The sequence below is a fragment of the Euprymna scolopes genome, chromosome 5 (assembly GCF_053919585.1).
Source record: "Euprymna scolopes isolate OS-2025 chromosome 5, ASM5391958v1, whole genome shotgun sequence".
NCBI classification, from domain to species: domain Eukaryota; kingdom Metazoa; phylum Mollusca; class Cephalopoda; order Sepiida; family Sepiolidae; genus Euprymna; species Euprymna scolopes.
In genome coordinates, this window is record NC_136486.1 from 179435273 (window position 1) to 179456151 (window position 20879).

The following is a 20879-nucleotide window of genomic DNA, read 5'->3' on the forward strand; positions in this document are numbered from 1 at the left end:
GAATCCAAAAGGCACAGATGCTGACTCTACTGAACATAATATGAAATTTTCTATGAGAGAAATTCACTGTAAAAGATATCAGGAATAAAACCAATGTCAATAGGAGGGGGAGGGGGTCAGGTAAATTGAACTGAGGATGTTAAGTACAAGAAAAACCCATAAGATAGTCAAAGTCAGGATGGGTAAAACAGTCTAGCTTTGAAAGATGGGTAGTTTGGTGTGGGAGGGTTAATTATCTAACCAAATATTTAAATAGTACTAGTAGTATCATATGGGTTAGACCTCTATACCGTTATTTTTTAGCCAGTCTGAGAAATTGTTTTCAGATAGATGGGCTGTCGCATAGCCTCCTTCCAGTCGGCTGACTGGACAGTGTAGGATCAGGTGGTCTATATCCTAGGGGTCTTCCTTGCAGTTTGGGCAGATTAGAGTGTCTATTTGTCTCCACCTGTGTTTGTTTACTGCAGTCCCATAGTATTTAAAAAATTTTTTTTTTTTTTTTTTTTTACACAGTGATCACCACTTATCAAGGCCCGGAAGCCACTCAGGGATAAGTATCTTGTTCTGATCCAATTTGCGGCTACCCACTACTTCCTACAATTTGTAGCAAAATCTGGGAGACACAAAGTTGGGTCTTCAATGATGTCTCGTTCTTTGGGAGTATTGTTTCTCCATTTCTCCTTCTCAACTGGGTCGAAATTTTTGATTTTTGAATTGTAGAAGGCCTTTTGAGACTTGAACCTCTACAATGTATTGAGCACTTTGAAATGCCAGAAAATAATCCATTCTCTCCATTAGGAAAGTTATGATTGTACAGGTTTACAGTGAGATGTATGACAAAGATTTATCTGGTTTTTGATGTTATTTCAGAGTTTGCTTTCTCAAAGACTAGTTGCCTTATGAAGGCTTTATAGTCTAGTCTACCCTACTATTCTATTCATAGATGAGTCTTTTTTTATGGTGGAAAGCAAGCATGATAACAAGAAAGATCTAGACCTTTAATGGTATACACAATCTTCAGTGGTTTAGACATTTTCCTAGTAGAAAATTCATGGCTGGTGGATCTCCCCCCCCCCTGGAATCTCTGTGATTTAATAGACATTATTTTGTTATTTCTCATCTGTTTTAATAAATGATGTCATCCTGCATGAAAACGATCAAACAAGATTCAGAGTTTTAATAGTATACACACACACATATATATAATTACAAAGATAAAGATAACTATTATCTTTCAGTTAGAACTAATCAAAATAATAGGAAACAATATACTTCTGTTATAAAAGGGCAATTTTTTTTATAAAGTGTATAAAATAATATAAAGTTAAATAAAATATTCTAGTAAGTCATCTATAATATAAAACTCATCTGTCTGTTTAAATGTATGTATGTATGTTTGTCTACCTAACACTTTCGACAGAGGCAACGGATTTTCAAGAGATCACTATCATTTTGAAACTCCACCCTTTGGACGACAAATATCGAAAAATTGGCTTAAAACATTAATTCCATCACCCTTATCCGGACACTTTTCTACAGAGAGGGGTCGCTTTTTTCGCTACTATTTTCAAAAGTCATCCTCTCTTTTCGACTGACAAGCCTTAATTTAAACCTATGTCACTTCCGGTTTGGCGATGGGCACAACAACAACATCACATTGTTTTTTTCACATTCTTTTCCTCCTTTGCAGTACAGGTTCGAGCCTGCCTGACTGCCTGCTACTGCTTTTTTTTTTTTTTCCTCAACACACCTCCAAACACTGGGCAACGCCGGGCACCCGGGCTAGTAATTACTAAAATAAAGTCTCATTAAAAAATACGATAGAACAAAGAAATCCAGAATAGAGCAATCCAAGAAGAATCTAGAGCATTCAAGAAGGATTGAGAAATATGCAAATTAGATATTACTAAAACCTATATAAGTAGGCTCCTTCAAAGCTACCAGTTAGTTGCTAAGGTGCTATTAACAAGATACAATTGAACAAAATTCCTTGTAGCCAACGCCGGTCCAAGAAATATGTTGGCAATTAAAATAACACTTTGCATTTCAACTTGCCGAAATATTTCTGTCCATGTTATTCATCCATCCAAACAAAGATTTTACTTGTTATAAACCATCTTTAGTGTAGAATTACTACATTGTTAATTTCAACGTTACATGATCAATAGTTTAAGAGTTTATCAATTGATTATTTACAGCCACACACACACACACACACACACACACACACACACACACACACACACACACACACACACACACACACACACACACACCTGTTATATTTATATACATTAATTTATTGACTAATTAAATAGTTAACATTGTTTTTTTTTATCTGTTATACAGTTGAAAATGCCTTTTAGTTCACAAAAAGTTTTTTATAGTTTTTTAATACATTATTCAATTGATGTTAATTAGTGTTGCATTTGTTTTACTAATGTTTAATCTCTGATGAAAAGAGTTTCTTTTTTTACAAGGGTGTCACCACTTATCAAGGCCCGGAAGCCACTCGGGGATAAGGGTTATTGCATGTACAGTACGTTGTATGTTAGTGTTGAGATTTCATAAAGTGTCTACTTAAGGGGGCGGTTCATCAGGAATTTGTTTACGTTGGATTTGAAGACATCCAAGTTGTAGTCAGGTGGGAAAAAGGCAGACGGAACAGAGTTCCACTGGCGTGCTGTTCTAAGAAAGAAGCTTTGTTCATGGAATCTACGTTTTGATTTAGGCACAGATAGAGAGTGGGGAAAATTTTTGACAGTGGCTTCAGCTAGACGGGTGTTTTTCGTAAAAGATTGGCGAGGGGGGACCAGAGATTGGAGCTCAGACGAGCACTTGCCATGGAAATAACGGTAAAACAAAGACAGGCTCACAACGTCTCTTCTGTGGGAGAGAGGTTTCAGGGAAGAGAAAAGGGCATCCCCACTAAGCCACAAAGTCTATTTTGTACTATGTCAAGGCAAGATAGGCTGTTTTTAGCAGCTCCTGTTCAGATATGGCAGCAGTATTCCGTCCTTGAACGTACTTGGCTTTTATATAGATAGAGAATTGCATCAGTAGTGAGATATCTTCTGGAGCGGTAGAAGGAACCCACCATCTTTCCAGCGACCCTGGCAACAGACTTGATGTACGTGTTCCATTTCATATCAGGAGTAAAGGTCAAGCGCAGAAGCTTGTCAAAACATTGAGCTTCTCCTAGGCGAGAGCCATCCATTACAATTGATGCCAGATGGGGATCAGAGAGTTGATGGTGTAAAGATAGGAGCTTGGTTTTAGATGCATTAAAGGTAACCAGCCAATTATCTTTGAAAATCCATTAGTTAAGGATTTTTGCTTACTATAGTTCCTTGTTTGAATTTCTGATGGATCAATAAATATTGTAGTTTATTGAATTTTTATTTTCATCAATTATATACATATATGTCTAAAGTTTTAAGTATTTAATAAAAAATTATAAATACTAAAAATAAAATGCAATTTGAATTTCTAGGAATATCAACTAAATTCAACATATCAGACTTAGCACTTGCATTTGCCAACTTTCCACTAGAAAATCTACAATTTCAAAAGGGAATTCAACTATATCGCAGTGGAAAATAAAAAACCTTAACCTAAATTGTTAAATAGAAAACGTGGATCATCAGCTGCTTACTATGTGGCTGTTTCAGAGATTTAAACATAGGACGGCTGTAAAATTCATAACTTTCCAGTGGAAAATAACACTTTCAATAAGAAATGTAGATAGTACCCAGTTCCTATTTTACTTGTGTGTGAGTATGTGTGTGTAATATGATACTATTTTAAGAACTATTCTGTGATATGTTAATCTTATTATAAAACTGGACTGTTTGGGCGTCCTTGCTTTCTTGAATCTCATCTTTGATAATCAGGCGTGATTCCATCTTTTAAAAAAGGGATGACAGAAGAATATATATATATATATATATATAATATATATAGTAAAAACCTGAAGAAATAAAACATTTGCTCTGCAACAGCATTGAGCACTTTCTTCAGGTTTTTACTAAATTATATATATACATATATATATACACATACACTAGCAGGGTGCCCAGTTGTAAAATATATTGAAATATAATATTTTGATTAATGCAGATTTTGTATTATATTGGACCCAATATATAGTAATGATTTAAAAAGTAAAAAAAAACTCATGTGCCACCACTGAGAATCAAAACCAAAACGTTTAGCTTATGATTTATTTTATCCTTTGTCGTTAATGACACAGCCATGAAAACATGTTTGCTGCAAAGCTAAAAATTAAAACATGAACCAATAGATATTACGTTATGCATGCATATTCATAATGCTGGAGTTCAACTTACACCTGACAAATTTCATTTTTTTTTTCTTAATTTTCACTTTTGAACAGATTTTCCTGAGCTAAAACCCAAATATAAAGTTTTGCATGAGTTCAAATACCTTATATATGAAGTTTCATGTCTGTAGACTAAAAACTGTAGGACAAGTTTGATAAGCAAAACTTTTTAAACAAAAATATATACGTATACATAAATATATATGGAAAGAGTTTTACTATAAACTTTTTATGCAAATATTATGCAAGTATGAATCATGTAGAATATCTGCATGAATATAATTACACGTAATTAACTAAAGATGATCATCCCATAAGAAAACCGAAAAACTAATATGGAATTAATTAAAATTAATGTTAAAAAAATATGCAAATTAGTTAGATCTTTTGCTAGTGAATACAATTTCACAGCCCATATACAACAAAGTTGTATTTTCTTTTTAAATAAATAGAAAAAAAGGGTTTTTTATATGAATATCAATACACAAAAAATTATAGGAGTATCGATATGTGTGCGTATGTGTGTATATGAGTGTGGAGAGTTGTATGTTTTTGTTTTGAGTCTAGCTGATGGCTCCCATGTCATATATACAATTTTGATCTTACTACTATATATTAGATTCAGTATAATACTCGATAGAGAATTATCTCTATAATAATAAATAGTAACCTGCATGAATTAAAATATCATATTTAAGCGTATTTTAGAACCAGGCAATACCTGCTAGTTATATAAAATTATATAAGAATAAAGATGCATAAAAAATAGCTTAAATACCTTTAAATAAGTATATTGTTTGTGTGAATGATCACTGCTACTTTTTGTTGGTCAACAAAGTGATTTAAGTTATTTGTAGCTTGGGAAAATTTGTACTCAGCTCCAAGGATGATAAAATAAATGTAAACTTATATTTGCTGTGTGTTATTTAATAAGCTGATGTATCCTAGGATGTCTGTAAATTTAATGTAACAAAGACCATAAAACACAAAAATAGAACTAGATTTTCATTTGAAACACAGAAACCATTGACATTCTTGTTGGCAATAGCATGACAGCTGTAATGCCAATAACTTGTGTCTCCAAACTGGTAAATCTATTTGAGGAGAAGCACCACAAGCTTAAGAAACCCAGAAATGCTTATTAAATAAACAGGAAAGAAAAACAAAGACGTTCAGATCAATTGGAAGCCATGCAAGAAGTTAACTCAATTATGACAGAGGAGGAGGAGGATAAGGTAGAACTTTAAACAACTATGGTTGAATGAAAATATGGTTGAATGAAAATATGGTTGAATGAAAATATGGTTAAAGGAAAGAATTATAAAAGCACCAAACTGACAATATATTGGAATTGCGAACATTCTTTAAATCTTCAGAAATTCACTAAAAAGGGGGGGGAAATAAAATCTTTAAAAGATTTAGATGAGCTTAACATCTCATGTGACCTGCACAACATCACTTTTAGGATTATCATACTCGAGGCAAAGAACTGGTGCAAATGATTATCAAAACAAAAATGAACAGCAAGATTCCAGTTTCCGTTTCCTTTCAAGAGAGGTTTCCCCTTCCAAGACCTTACTGTCTCGTCTATTATTTAACAAATCAATACATGTGGCAATATTTAGATGCAGATGCATAACAATGAGGTCAAAAATGGAAACTTCTATGTTAAATTAGTTGAGTAAGAAGATGCTACCTCATATTTTGAAGTTTTCACTCCAACCACTGTGCAAATTATTGACTTAATTCAGGCATTCTTGATAAAATCATTTTCAGGGCAAAATACTGAATTAAATTATGACTTTCTGTCTGTCCTTTTGTTTATTTCCATGTACACTTGTATAATATATACAGGGTAAGCCAAAAGTAGGTGGACAGTAAAAATAGTTATAATAAAGAATTGCATTAATATAACTGATACATAAATGTATTCAAAATATTGTCCACCTACTTTTAGCTCATTCTGTGTGTGTGTGTGTATATATATATATATATATATATATATATATATATATATATATATAGTAATGTGATTGATAAATTAAAATTAAAAATCTGTTTCATAAGGAACAACAACAAAAAGTCAATAATTTGTACGATCGTTTTGGAAACAATGTTTTTATTGTGATAGACATTAAATACAGACCAACCCTTCACATACCAATGACACCCCTAATCTACCTGAAAATAAATACATTAAACAAGACGCAATCTACTTTGGTTCCACATCTTGACTTATTAAGCATAGGATTTCAACCCATAAGCATTCTTTTAAAAACCATTCCCTGTTGAACCAAACCACTATCCAAACATATTTGGTGACTCAAAGATAATATTTCCTTCAATTTGAAATGGCAAATAATAGGATTAAATAAAGGATATACACCAGGAGATAGTTTCTGTGCACTTTGTATACAGGAGACCCTAAAGATTTTAAAATATGACGATATCAAAAATAGAACCACCCTCCTAAATTCAAGAGAGGAGCTTATATCTTCATGCAGTCATAAACGTTGGTTTAAATTTAACAAATATAAACCACCATAAGTCATTAAAAATGTTACTTATTAATATTCAATCTTGAAATTTAACTTGATAGCCTTATTAATAAAATTTGGATCATAATTATTATTATTAATATTAGTTTATCTGATATATTTACCATTATTGTATATTATTTAAATATATATTTAAGCTTAACCTATACTATATTTATTAATTTCAATAAATAAATTAAAGTATTAAAAATATTAAATTCAATAAGTTCAAAATATATTTTATAATCTAAATAGAATAAACACTAATTATCTCCCTTTGATTATTTAATTAGAAAAATAAGATTATCTCCCCCCACCTTTTTTTTTTAATATTTGCTTAATTTTAAATTAGGCGTTTACTAACATATTCTAACCGCTAAAAAAATGTTCCATTGGCGTTCTTTTTGAAAATTCAACATTTCATACATTTATAAGCTACAATCAACATCCAAATGAATGCTTTGACGATAATTACCATTTTCAAAAGGCGAACAATTAAAAGATATATATATATATATATATATATATATGAACAAATGATTAATAAAACATGTTAAAAAACATCTTAAAAAAGAGTTAAAAATATATTTAATTTTAAAAAGGAAGCACAAAATAAGTGGATAGTCCTTAATCCGCGGAGTTTCGAAGAAATATTCTCCTTCTCATCAGAGGGCAGGAATTAGCAAAATGCGGGATCGGATTTTGCATATAAAAGTATTTAATGAAACTACTAGTAAGTCACAGATCTTACTTGGTTAAAAAAAAGGGTGAGGTAAGGGGAATAGGAGGTAAAAGAAAAATGATAAAAAGATTTCACATGAATGGATAGTCCAAATCTTTTTATTTTTCTTTTACCTCCTATTCCCCTTACCTCACCCTTTTTTTAACCAAGTAAGATCTGTGACTTACTTGTAGTCTCATTAAATACTTTTATATGCAAAATCCGATCCCGCATTTTGCTAATTCCTGCCCTCTGATGAGAAGGAGAGTATTTCTTCGAAACTCCGCGGATTAAGGACTATCCACTTATTTTTTTATTTTCAACCCATATTACTTTTATCAAGTAGATATTTTCCTTTTTATTTTAATTTTTTCCAGATACATCTGCCTTACTTAAAAATTGCTAGGTTTATTTATGGTATCTTTTACATATAAAAAAACCCACCCAATACTTTTGCTGATGAGGAGACTTTGTTTAAAAAAAAAAACTATGTCAAAATTATTGTCTGTGGCTTAATGTCTATCACAATAAACATCGTTTCCGAAACGATCATACAAATTATTGACTTTGTTGTTGTTCCTTCTAATGAAACAGATTTTTAATTTTAATTTGAATTTTAAATTATCAATCACATTACTAAAATTAAAGTAGCTCTAGGATATTTGCCTATCGAGCTTATTATATATCTGAATTACAACGAGCACTGTTCTTTTCTTGTATTTTTATTAAATTAGTAATTTTACTATCACATTAAAATACACTTTGTTCTTTAGACTACTGTTCTAACCCCCTTTATATATATATATATATATATATATATATATATATAAACATTGTTAATTCACTTCCCACATAGCAGCAGCCGTATAGAGCAACAATTAGAAGCTCTGTCATTTGGGCTACTGTTCTAACCCCCTTTAAATGTGTATGTATATATATATATATATATATATATAGATAGATAGTGGCAACACTTTCATAGATTAGAATAGAAGGCATGTGTCTCTCCCTATCAGCATCTCCTTGCCTCGTTTTTTTCAATTTTTTGTTTAGTTCCTATTTACTTAGTTTTCCCCCCACAAGGGCAAAGTTAGACACATTTGTTTTTTAATGTGGGCAAAATTCAGCTCCTTCAAAAATGTCAATTCTGGGTATATTTTATTGTGTTTTCAAAGTTTGACTAGTATTAGCCAGCTCTTACTTTCTTTGTTTTATGTCAGAAAATTAAGGAGAAGGAATATTGGCTCTTGGGGCTAAAATTAGCTGTTGTAAACTTTCAAGGAAGTTTAACTGAAAGGTAAAAAGATTTGAAAGCCTACCACAGCCAATATTCCTTCTCAATTTTCTGATATAAAACACAGAAACCTTGTTTTGTGATTTGATCCCAAACAGTAAGATGAACAACATCTTGAAATATAGACGTTTTGCCATATGTGCTGTAGTTATGTTTAACATAAAATGGGTTTCATAAATAAAAGGATTGATATAAAGGATGAAATGTAATTAAATAAGCATATTCCCCCCTCCCCCACACATATATCTATAAAAGTGAGCGTGTGTGTGTGTACATTTCCCTATGCAATAACTGTCAAGTTTTAGTCTACAGACTCTAAAATTGATATACAGGGTACTGACATTTGGGAAAATCTGTGATCAGTTTTCGGGCAGAAATTTGGCTGTTAAGGGGCCAAAGTTCAATGATTTGACCTTTGAGAACTCTACCAAACTCCAACAATTTTGGGTCGAAACACTTGAAATTTTAGATATAGGTTCCTTGGACATGGATATAACCTGATTTGAGCCCAAAACAATAAATGTAAAGGGGTCACAATAGGGGTCAAAGTTAAAAAAAAAAAATTGACCGTTTTTTTTGTTTTTTGCTCAGCATACACCTCCAAACACCTGGGCAACGCTGGGCACCCATGCTAGTATATATATATATATATATATATATATGTATATTATATATATATATATATTATATATATATATATATATAATATATATGTATATTATATATATATATATATATATATATATTATATATATATATATATATATAATATATATGTATATTATATATATATATATATATATATATATATTATATATATATATATATATATAATATATATGTATATTATATATATATATATATATTATATATATATATAATATATATGTATATTATATATATATATATATATATTATATATATATATAATATATATGTATATTATATATATATATATATATATTATATATATATATAATATATATGTATATTATATATATATATATATTATATATATATATATATATATTATATATATATATATATTATATATATATATATGTGTGTGTGTGTGTGTGTAGAAATAAACAAAAACAAAAAACAAACAGGCTCATTTTATTTTGAAAGGTAAAAAGATTTTCTTTGGATCAAATCACAAACCAAGATTTCTTGTTATTATCACTAAAAATAAACTAAATTACCCAACTTTTGAAATATATATAAATATATTATCTGAATACCTGTCCCAGGAAGGGTAAAATGGATTAATTTAATGTTGAATTCTATAAAAATATGTTTTGAATATAGAATTCAACCCTATATGATTGAAATCGAATCTAAAAAATCATTTTGTTTATTAAAATGGTTAACTATTTTCAATGAATTCAAACATCTCTATAAACTGTGTTGGTCAACCTATTATGCTTACGTTCGTTTTGCTTACAGACGAGCAATTATTTATCAAGGCTAAAGCCACTTGAGGATAAGAGTTAGTGAGGTGGATAGAGTGATAAGTAAATGTTTAAATTTATGAGGATTTAAAATAGTGAATGCAATGCAGAAAATTTTATAATTTACAAGAACGATTAATGATAAATGCTTACTGACATTGAAATTGTCATAGCCATGAAGGAAGTGATCTTCTTTAGAGTAGAGAAAGACTAGCAACATCTTTTCTGTGGGAAAAGAGCATCAGCTATTAGAATATATTTACCTTCAAAATACCAGTTGTATTAGGATTAACACCGTTTTTTGAAGTTAAAAAAAATTCAACAAAAGCCAACATGATTTGGGGCGGATGAAATTAGACTTATCGTTTATGTACAGAATAAGGGTATCTTCAGTTCAGAATGGAAACAATGACGAATGGTTCATGCATCAGTTAAAGTCCAAGATAAAGATTTTTACCCAAAATGGTTGGCAATTTTTGTCAGTTTATCTCAAATCACAGAATTCCAAGCAAAGTTTATGGGCAATAAAAATGTCACAGAATTTTTTCACAAAAATCTGACTATCGCATAACTTTCTTCTGAAATTCTAGTATTTTTACAGGTGCCATTTTGGATATCAGGAAGGAGTGGGAGAGGAGAATGTTAATAGAATAGTAGGAAATTCTTGAGCATTTTTTAAAATTTTTTTATGTCAGTGGGAGAGAGAGATAGAGAAATTTACAAAATCTATCCTTTGCATGGTGTCATTGTTTTTTAGTCATATATTCACAAAAGAACTATCATATTGTGTTCCCAATTGCAGTACCAATTTCTTTATAACATTTTATGTATTATGTATGCTCCAGTATCTGCATTTTTTAATATTTAACAACCATATTGAATCTGAGAATTAAAACTGGACCATTTAGTTTAAAAATAAAATATCACTTTAATTAACTGAGATTTTTGTAAAATCATTATTCTTGAAAAAAAAAAAAAAATCTATAATTATTTGAAAAAAACAAAACAAAACATGGTTTCATATTTTTCTGTTGACCTTATTGATAATCTAAAATTTTTGTAAAAATTTCAAAATAAAAAACTAAAATGAATCCATTCAATCCATGTATTTGAAGCATAGGCATGAAAAACAAAAAAAAATCACATTTTCTAAATAGCTACAAAAGTCGATATCCAAATTTTAGATAATTTTTAGTTTTAGCATCAAAATAGATGCACTCATTTTCGTAAAGACGAAATCTTCAGACTGAAAATAATCAGATGCATTGAAGATAATTTAAGACTGATGTGTCTTCAATTACTTTTAATCATCTGCAACTAATCTGTGGAACACATTATAACAAGATTGCTTCCCTAGGAGCTATTCAAATTTAATGTCAATAAACACTGGTCATAAACCATTCTCATAAGTCATCACATTTTGTTGACATTTCTGAAAATTTTATTCACATTCTTCAAATATAACACCGTTTGTTGATTGGCACTTATTATATCATATCACATATTATATCATTATATCATTATATATTGTCAGAAATAGATTACATTAGCAGACCACGCGGCATAACCTGGTTGTATATAAAAAACGCTTAAATATATTTTAATTTATGCAGATTTCATAAATATTATTATAGAGCCAATACTCTATTGATTATTCTATTGTATCCAATGTATAGAAGTGATTTAAAAAGTAAAAAAGAAACATGACTTTGGTGTCAACAGCTGGAATTGAAACCAAAACATGTAACTTTCAAGCCTCAATCATTACTGTCTGACTTTAGTTCATATACATATAAAAACTTAAAATAATGTTGTTAAAGATATAAATGCATATTTTCACATAACACATTTAGTTGACTTATGCTTGCAAAGTTCCAATATTTTTCAATGTTGACGTCTTAGCAGCAATTTTTACCAGCTAAAAACTAAATCGAATTTGTTCCACAAGTCTAAATCCATTATATATAATTTCAAGTCTGTAAACCAACAATTGATAGTAGTTTGGTAGAGACAATTCCTCAGACAAACAAAGATTATGTCAGTGTAATATTCATTCCATCCATCTTTCTGAGCTTTTCTTTTGGACAATTCTTTAAACATGCTGGCTTGGAAAGAGGAGAGCCATTTTTATTTTTTTGCCTAATCACAAAATCATTTTTTATAGCCTTCCCTCTATTACTAATTTCATTTAAAAAATATTCAATAAATGAAAATGGCGAAAGTAAGACAATTTATATGAAATAAACCAGCTAGAACGTTTACCTTCATCACAAAATGAAATTATAATTTTTAAATTTGGTGGTTTATCTATGTATTTATCCATATCTTAAAGGAATAAAGTAAGAACTACAAGTGACCAGCATTTAATTTGCTAGATGTGTTTCTCCAACTTTGGACGCTTTTCTATTTTCTGAAGAGTAGCATTTTGGTTTATAAATGATCGAAAAAACAAACAAACAAAACAAAAACAAAAATAAAAACTGATCATTTTATTTTCTTGTACTGCCTTTTACCAGACTTAAAATTATAAAATGTGCAAAGTCTTTAACTCTTTTTTATAAAACTTGAATAAAATTCTATTTAAATCCAAGTACTAATTATATATATATGTGTGTGTGTGTGTGTGTGTGTGTGAGAGATAATTATATCAAGATAAATTTTAAATCTATTTACATAAAAACAATCAAACACAAACTATGTTTAAAATATCAACACTTAATCATTATTAGGAAAATAATTTTCACATGTTTAATAATTAGGTGGGGGTCATTTACTAGATTAAATAATTTTGCGTATTTCTACAAAAAAAAAAAAAAAAAAAATACCTTGTATCATGAAATGCAAATGATCCAAAATGTTTCGGCTTTATGAATGCTGTCAGCAAATTTATACATGAAAAAATATAGAAATTAAAAAAATTTCTTTCTATTTTAATATTTTGTTTAGAAACTTTCATATAGCACTTACCAATAGATTGTATACCGACAAGGAGATCATAATAAAAATCGAAATATTTGTTGAATATACTTATTTCTCTATGAAGATATGGACATGTTGATTTAAGTGTGCAAGTGTATATATGACAATATGTTGTTACAATATTTTGGACTCCAATCAAATTAATTCATGTTCTATCAACCAATCAGAAACCAAAATTGCTCCATAAAAAGGAAATCTTTTTAGCAACCTTGCATATGTTTTCTTTGTGTCAACACAAGGATCTTTTGCTTGTTGGTTATAAAATTATAAAGTGCGAAACTTGTCTACTGAGAACTGAAAATTGTATAGAATAACTACTCATTGGAAACTGTTCTGAAACTAAACATGGCTTCCAACTAAAGACACCAACAGATAACATATATATATATCAATGCAGGCCTCTACATTGCGAGTGAGGCAGTCGCATTTGCAAGTGATTTTTCAAAGTGGTGACTAGAAATAATGAAACGCTTATCTTTTGGCGATTGTATTTCTTTCACTGACAATCTTCCAAAGCTCACTACTGAGTGAAAAATATCTTTTCAACTTTTTTTTTTTTTTTTTTAATAAAACGAACAATGTTAAATTATTTAAACAATAAAAGTGTAATAGAACATTATACTCTTTGTTTTTAATGGAGACTGTTTAAAAAACATTTGAAGAAATTAAAAAAATACAAAAAGAACTTTATTATGTACATAATCATCACAGAATGAAGATGTCATATTCCAAAATTCACATGGGTTTGGCTAGTAATTTTTCTATTTGGCTAGTAAGCGAAAATATTAAGTTGTCCAAGGTCAACTAAAGATAAATTTGTCCATAGAGACCTGCAATGTAAGGAGTGGAATTCTTTCAACTGAATGCCAAGTTTCATCAATGTTTATTTAAACTCAATATGCTTGTAATTAATTTCAGATGGGGTAATTTTGCAAGGATTTTACCCATCTATATATATAAAAGGCAAAACACGCACAAGAGTTTTTGTATGTCCAAAAAAGGCTTTTTTTTCGGGTGGGGGGGGGGTTCTCTGGGGTGTTACCATCACTTAGAACTTCTCATATACCCTGTAGATCATAATATGTACAAATTGCGAACGTGCATCACGGCTAGATTTATTTACATTGAGTTTTACACAATTCTTGCTATTTCATCCCCTCTTGTGTTGATTTGGCTTTTTTGTATAAAAGCGAAACTGGTGAAACTAAGGCGTGGTTCTCTGCCTACAGGCCAGTAGCGTCCAGTAAGTAATAGACGTTTGGTCAATGTCGGTTTTCACCGTCATATCAGACAATTGCTTTCATTTGAACACTCCCCTAATAAATGGGGGAGCTGGTTTTCCTCAACATGTTGGAGAAATATAACCAACCGCAGTAAAATTAAATGCGGATTTGACCTCTTTAAACACGCACTTAAAAACTGTCTTGCAAGCGTGATGTTTGACCTCAATTTGAATTTATTCACTTTTTAATTGCTAAATTTAACGTCTTACAATGCTTCCGTCGCCATAGCGCAGGTGTATGTCGTCATCCTATTGGCCTCAAAGCTCTGGGTTTGAGCCTACCTGCCACCAACTCCTTTTTTTTCTTTTACACATACAAAACATTTTTTTTCCATTTTTAAAATCGCTGTTTTTTTGTTTTAAGTTTAACATTTTTTTTATATTTAAACAGGGTTAAGTTTCCTTTTCCTTGCTTTACCCCCGCCCCCAACATACACACCTACAAACGCCGGATACCCCCGCTAGTTATATATATTATATATATTTACTTTATAGCTGTAAAAAGAACACAATATAGCAATCCAGTTGATCTATGAAAGCAACAAATTAAAATAGAAATGTCGCATGTACATTTTTTCCAGGAAATTAATACCTTTAACTGTTGAAGGTTAGCAAACATTGTAAAGGCACTCCAAAAAGTGGGTTCCAACATATATATATATATATATATATATGTGTGTGTGTGTGTGTCATATATACCAAGTTTATCTATATACTTATTATAGATAAAATAGTCATCCATGGACACATTTGCTGTATCTGATGCACCATAGATAAGGTGAAACCTGTTCATGGATTAGTCTTATCTGTAATAAATAAATAATGAATATGAGTGCATTTTTATTATATATATATATATATATTATATATATATTATATATATGATGGCAGCAAACTTGTTTTCGAGTATTGCCATGACTTAATATATTACTGGCTCAAATGAGGCAGACATGAGCGCCACTAGCAGCACATGCTGGACGGTCACTTCTATGAACCTTCTACAGTCCTGCACATCTGATGACCGGGTCCAGACTGTGGTGCCCTGAACACCTGCCGGTCCAGACCTTGGATGTTCCAGAGCCTTTATTTCCATTGACACCCATATCTGCATTAATCCTCATTGAGTATTCGTTTGCGGTTTTAGGCTACAGCCAACCTTTTTGTTATCGAGATACACACTGATGGTAAAATGTGTATTCCATTACATATCAAGTAATGCCTGTGCTTTAAGCTTTTTATAGTGAGGAAAGACTTTGCACCGAGACAATCCCACTCTCTGAACAACTGTCACATTGAACCAAAAAGAGCAAGTCAACATCATCAGATGCAGCAGTCGCCGCAGGTTTTATATCAAGGTTTTCCTTCTAGAGAGGTTGCCTTCACCATAGTTTACGGAGCTCTCTCCACCCATGATGCCATTTGATCCATGACTGGGACTTAGGTTGCTGGGCACCAGAGCATATTCCACATGCCTGTGGGTCATGTATGCTGTAGCTTACAGGGCCTAGGCTCCTCTGGAGGTTTCTGCCAGGGTTACCTCACCCTTAGCCTTTGGTAAAAAGGACCTTGGCCCACAAGGCAGTGGAGGTCCAGTTATATGGCGCAGGACACTTGCCGTTCATCAGAGCCCTGTCTGCATGGTAGTGGTCATGACGTGCACGTGGGGTTGACTTGTCTAGGATAAGCACAGTATGACGCTAAGACATCTGTGTTCTTGTGACATGCATATATATATATATATATATATCATCATGGCATAATCACAACCAAGTTGCATTGGGGTATCACTAGAATTTGTTTACATGAAACAATTGAACATTATAAGAAACTGCCTAATATGAAATCTTGGTACTTGTGCAGAATAGTGGATTTTGAAACAAATGCCTTTCAGGTGAAAACATTACATATGTATGTGTCCTGTCAAAATTAGTATCAATACGAAAAATGATCTAGTAGAAAAATAATTAAAAAAATAAAATTTAGCAAATTTAGCAAATTATACAGTTTTAAAGTTCTGAATTTTTTAGATGAGAGCTGAGTGTTTATATTACTTCTATTGATCAAACTATTGATCAAGATGAGAACAAAAGTCCAATCAATACAATATACAGTTTTATTGTATACTATTTGCCCGATCATAGAATATGCTTAAGTATATTTTAATTCATAAAAATTTCATATTCATTATTACTGAGCCAATTCTCTATTGAATATCATAATATACAGTACAGATTACAAAAGATTAAAAATAATAAACAAATAACTTTGGTGCCATCAGCTAGAATTAGAACCCAAACATTTAGTGCTCTAGCTGTGTTCCCTACTGTTTGAGCTACTGACAAATAAATCAAATATAAAATTAAACCACTTCAAACTATGAATGAATTCACACATGTGCAAAAGTAATAGACATATGTTTTGGATTTCAATCTGCTGACATTTATTTCTGTATAACATTCGTCATCCATCCAAACAAAAATTTTACTCATTATAAACCATCCTTAGAGTATGATCACTATTTCCTGTTAATTTCAGTGTTATGTGACCAGTAGTTTTAAAGTTTATCGGTTAAATATTTTCACAGACATGCACATATCTACTGTTTTATCTATATACATTTTAATGTTGAAAAGTTCTAAAAAAGTCCAGAGGAGATAACTGCAATCGATCAATTTGACAATCCACGATTTCAAAATACAAAATGTCAGTCGGTTATTGTGGAAGATTTATTGTAAAAATTGAATCTAGCACATCTACTGGATCATTTTTCATAATTTTTGGAATTTATACTAATTTAAACACAGCATACAAGTACGTAATAATGTTTACACACAAAATCCATTTGTTTCAAAATCCACAAATATGCCTGAACACCAAAATCTTTACAAATATTATTTCATATAAAATAAATTGACTATTTTTATTTTTTTAATTTCAGATTCATGCTGGTTAACAGATTAGATAATCTGAACAATCCATGTGATAGGATGCTAATTCATACACCTCGATAATATTGGAAAATGGTCACCCATCTAAATATGAACTAGGCTCAATGTCACTTAACTTTGGCGATCTCCGAGAATGATTTAGTTATGAAAAAGATTTTTTTACTAACAGGAATCGATTTTGTTTGGCCATTTTAAAATATTTTCACCCACAAGTTATCTAAAGAAATAAAAAAAAAAAAATTAAATTTTATAATTTAGATTAGGTGGTTGGGTATTTTGCTTTATGGTATATCAATCATTCTTGGATTTTTTTAATACTGAATTCAGTAATTTTGGAAAAACATTTTTGTTTTACAAGTTCTTTACATCTTCAAATACTTGTTCATGGTGTTTGGTTTGATTGTTTTGTACAAGAAAATTGTTTTTGTTTTTGACTTTGCAGAACATGATTGAAAAGGAAAAAAAAAAAGGTTTGGTGTATTTTTGTTCAGGAAGCCAGTGCCTTCTGATGGCCTGATGCCCCAACAGGTATTACCACTGCAAACCAAAATCAACAGGGGTAGTAATGGTAACTAAGGGGCAACTCCGCGTTCCCTACATTCTTTTTGATGTTAATCAAACATTAAGAGAAAAGCGGAAGATAAAATCTTAGTTGGGGCAGGTACAAATAAATGTGAAGCAAAAACAAGTAATGAAGAAATAAAGACAGCAGGTTTAATTATCGATAATTTTTACAAATGTTTTTTTTTTTCATAAATTGATGGAAACCTAACTACTACCCATGAAAGTCGAAACAAAACAGAATAACAAAGTAGTTCTTACCTGCCAAATTCATAAGGTACAATAGTTGCGTCACCATTTTCAATTGATTTCAGGAGAGGAGTGAAGATTCTCCAAGCTTCATACAGCTCATCGGAACGCACAAAGTTCATTTGAGAACCAGTGAAAACGTCGAGAATCAAACGCTCATAAGCATCTGGAAATTTGGCATGCTGAAACAATCACATAAATGAATACATATTTATGAATAAACACATTTTTTGTGAATGCATAGAAGTAATCAGAAAAAACGAAGGTATGGAATTTGATTAATTTCGGGAGAAAATACCTCCCCTTTTCTTTTTGAAAAGGGAGGTATTTTCTCCCGAAATTAATCAAAGTTCCATACCACTAACAGACTTTATATACACCAGACATACCAACAACTTGGTTACAAAATAATTATACAACGAGGTGAGGAATGATAGATAAATGAACAGTTAGACATTTCTCTACTTGAACATACCCGTCTATTTGTTTGTTTTTCTTTCCTTTACTCTTGTGATTCCGGTCCTTTCCACATTGCATTTGGCTTTTAAAACGTCCATATATTCCCTAACCAGCAATGCTTCAAGCAAACTATCATTTACTTATGTGGAAATATACATTATTTCCTTATATACCAATACTTATTTAAGAAGCCCAATGTAATTACATAGCAATATAGTGAATGAATGACAAAAGTCTATATTCCAAAGTTTATGATGTTCACCATCTTATAATTTATTCCTTTAATTCAGTTGACATTTACAATTCTTGACAGTATCTTTTTCGTAGCACAAAATCAATCACTTAATTATTATATTAATTAATCTATTTTGCTCTTTACTCCTAAGAAGAAATAGCAACAATCAATCCATCAAAAGGAAATAAATGTGTTTTGACATGATTAAAATCCGAAAATTGGAAGAAAAGCTGTAAATACCTTTAAACATGTTTCCATTATGCCATGAAAAAATGGCGTAATGGAAACATTAAAAGATACTTACAGCTTATCTTCTAATTTCGGATTTTAATCATGTAAAAACGCACTTTATTTCCTTTAAACTAACACATTTCATACTTATGTCATGTCGAAATTAGTATAAATTCCTAAAATTATGAAAAATAATCTAGTAGAAAAATAATTATAAGTAAAAATAAAATTTATTGAGTTTATAGATTGATAATTTTATCGTATGTTTTAAGGTTGAACAGTTTTCACGATCCAGGGGAGGTAACTGCAATCAGTCATTTTAATTAAATAATTGTATTCTGCCATTTTTAAGCACAAAATGTCAGAAAGTTATTGTGGATGGTGTCTTGTTAAAAATACATTTAGCATAGCTTCTATTTGATTATTTTTTGGAATTTTTTAAATTTATATTAATTTCGACATGACATAAGTATGCAATAATGTTTTCATTGGAAATGAGTTGGTTTCATCACTAATCTACATAAACAATTTTTTTTTTTATCGTTTCTGAATGTGAGAAACATTTTTTTATGCCTTTTGCTATTTGGCAAAAAAGAATAGTTCCATACCCACACAACAGTAAAACAAACAATAGATGAAGAAATCCAAAAGTTTGAATATACAAACCTCATAGCGTTTTTCAAATGTGAGATCCAGTTCTGTTTCTTCGCAGTTAAATGCCATGCCAGGCACTTTAGTCATCACTTTCATGTAGACAGCTTCCTTTGGCTGGATCCGAAACACTAATTCATTTCGCTTAACTAATCCGGGACGAAAAATATCACCAGGCACATCACGGAATTGGATGCGGACTTCAGCTTTGCGTTCATTAAGAGCTATGAAAACAAAGATACGAAAATCAATGAAATTCAGTACAAAATGATTAACTACTACCAAATACACATTTTGAGTAGGGAAGTCTGTAATTACTATTATTTTGTGTTCAGTAGGAGATATATAAAAAAAACTTTTCATACACTTTAGACTTCTTTTTCTCAAAGATACACGAGAAAAAAGTCAAAAGAAATTGGGAAAAATATGTAAAATGATTTTTAAAAAAGGGGAGGGAGAAAAAGGAATATTTAATACTAGTAGGCCTAACGTCGCCCGGTCGTAAAATATGCATTATATTTTAATTAATGCAAAATTCTTCTTTATTACAAATGGAACTACTGAGGGTTTTAAACATAACATTAAATTCTTTAAAAAATATGAAATAAAAACAAAAAACAAAAGCAGAAACTGAGACGTGCATGTGAGTATTATGTTTTTCTAAACAATTCACTTCTTGTAAGTAAAAAGACAAAAACAAAATACTCAAGCCGAGATCAAGACCAAAATCTAAAGACAGTGAGTCAAGTATGATAACCAGATTGAGACGATCTTTAAAAAATGTTTTTAAACCTACTTATTCTTAACATAAATAAACTGTCATGAGAACGAATCATATTTAATATACCCAGCTGAAGGTGGTGTGATTGAAGTGGGTGGGGGTGTAATCAAAGATGAGCTCTTTAGATAAAATGTGCTAGAAATGTAGGGGGGGGGGTC

General features: G+C 30.7%; 1 protein-coding gene across 2 annotated transcripts in view; it reads right to left on the reverse strand.

Annotated features, from left to right (window-relative positions):
* The window catches only part of LOC145277056 (glucose-6-phosphate 1-dehydrogenase-like), a 138355-nt gene that overhangs the window by 33092 nt on the left and 84384 nt on the right, over nt 1-20879 (reverse strand). For both annotated transcript variants that reach the window (XM_080128712.1, XM_080128713.1), the window contains exons 10-11: nt 19956-20164; nt 18377-18546 (exon numbers count right to left, since the gene is read on the reverse strand). In XM_080128712.1, coding sequence (XP_079984838.1) covers nt 18377-18546; nt 19956-20164 — 379 coding nt within the window. The remainder of the gene's footprint in view (nt 1-18376; nt 18547-19955; nt 20165-20879) is intronic.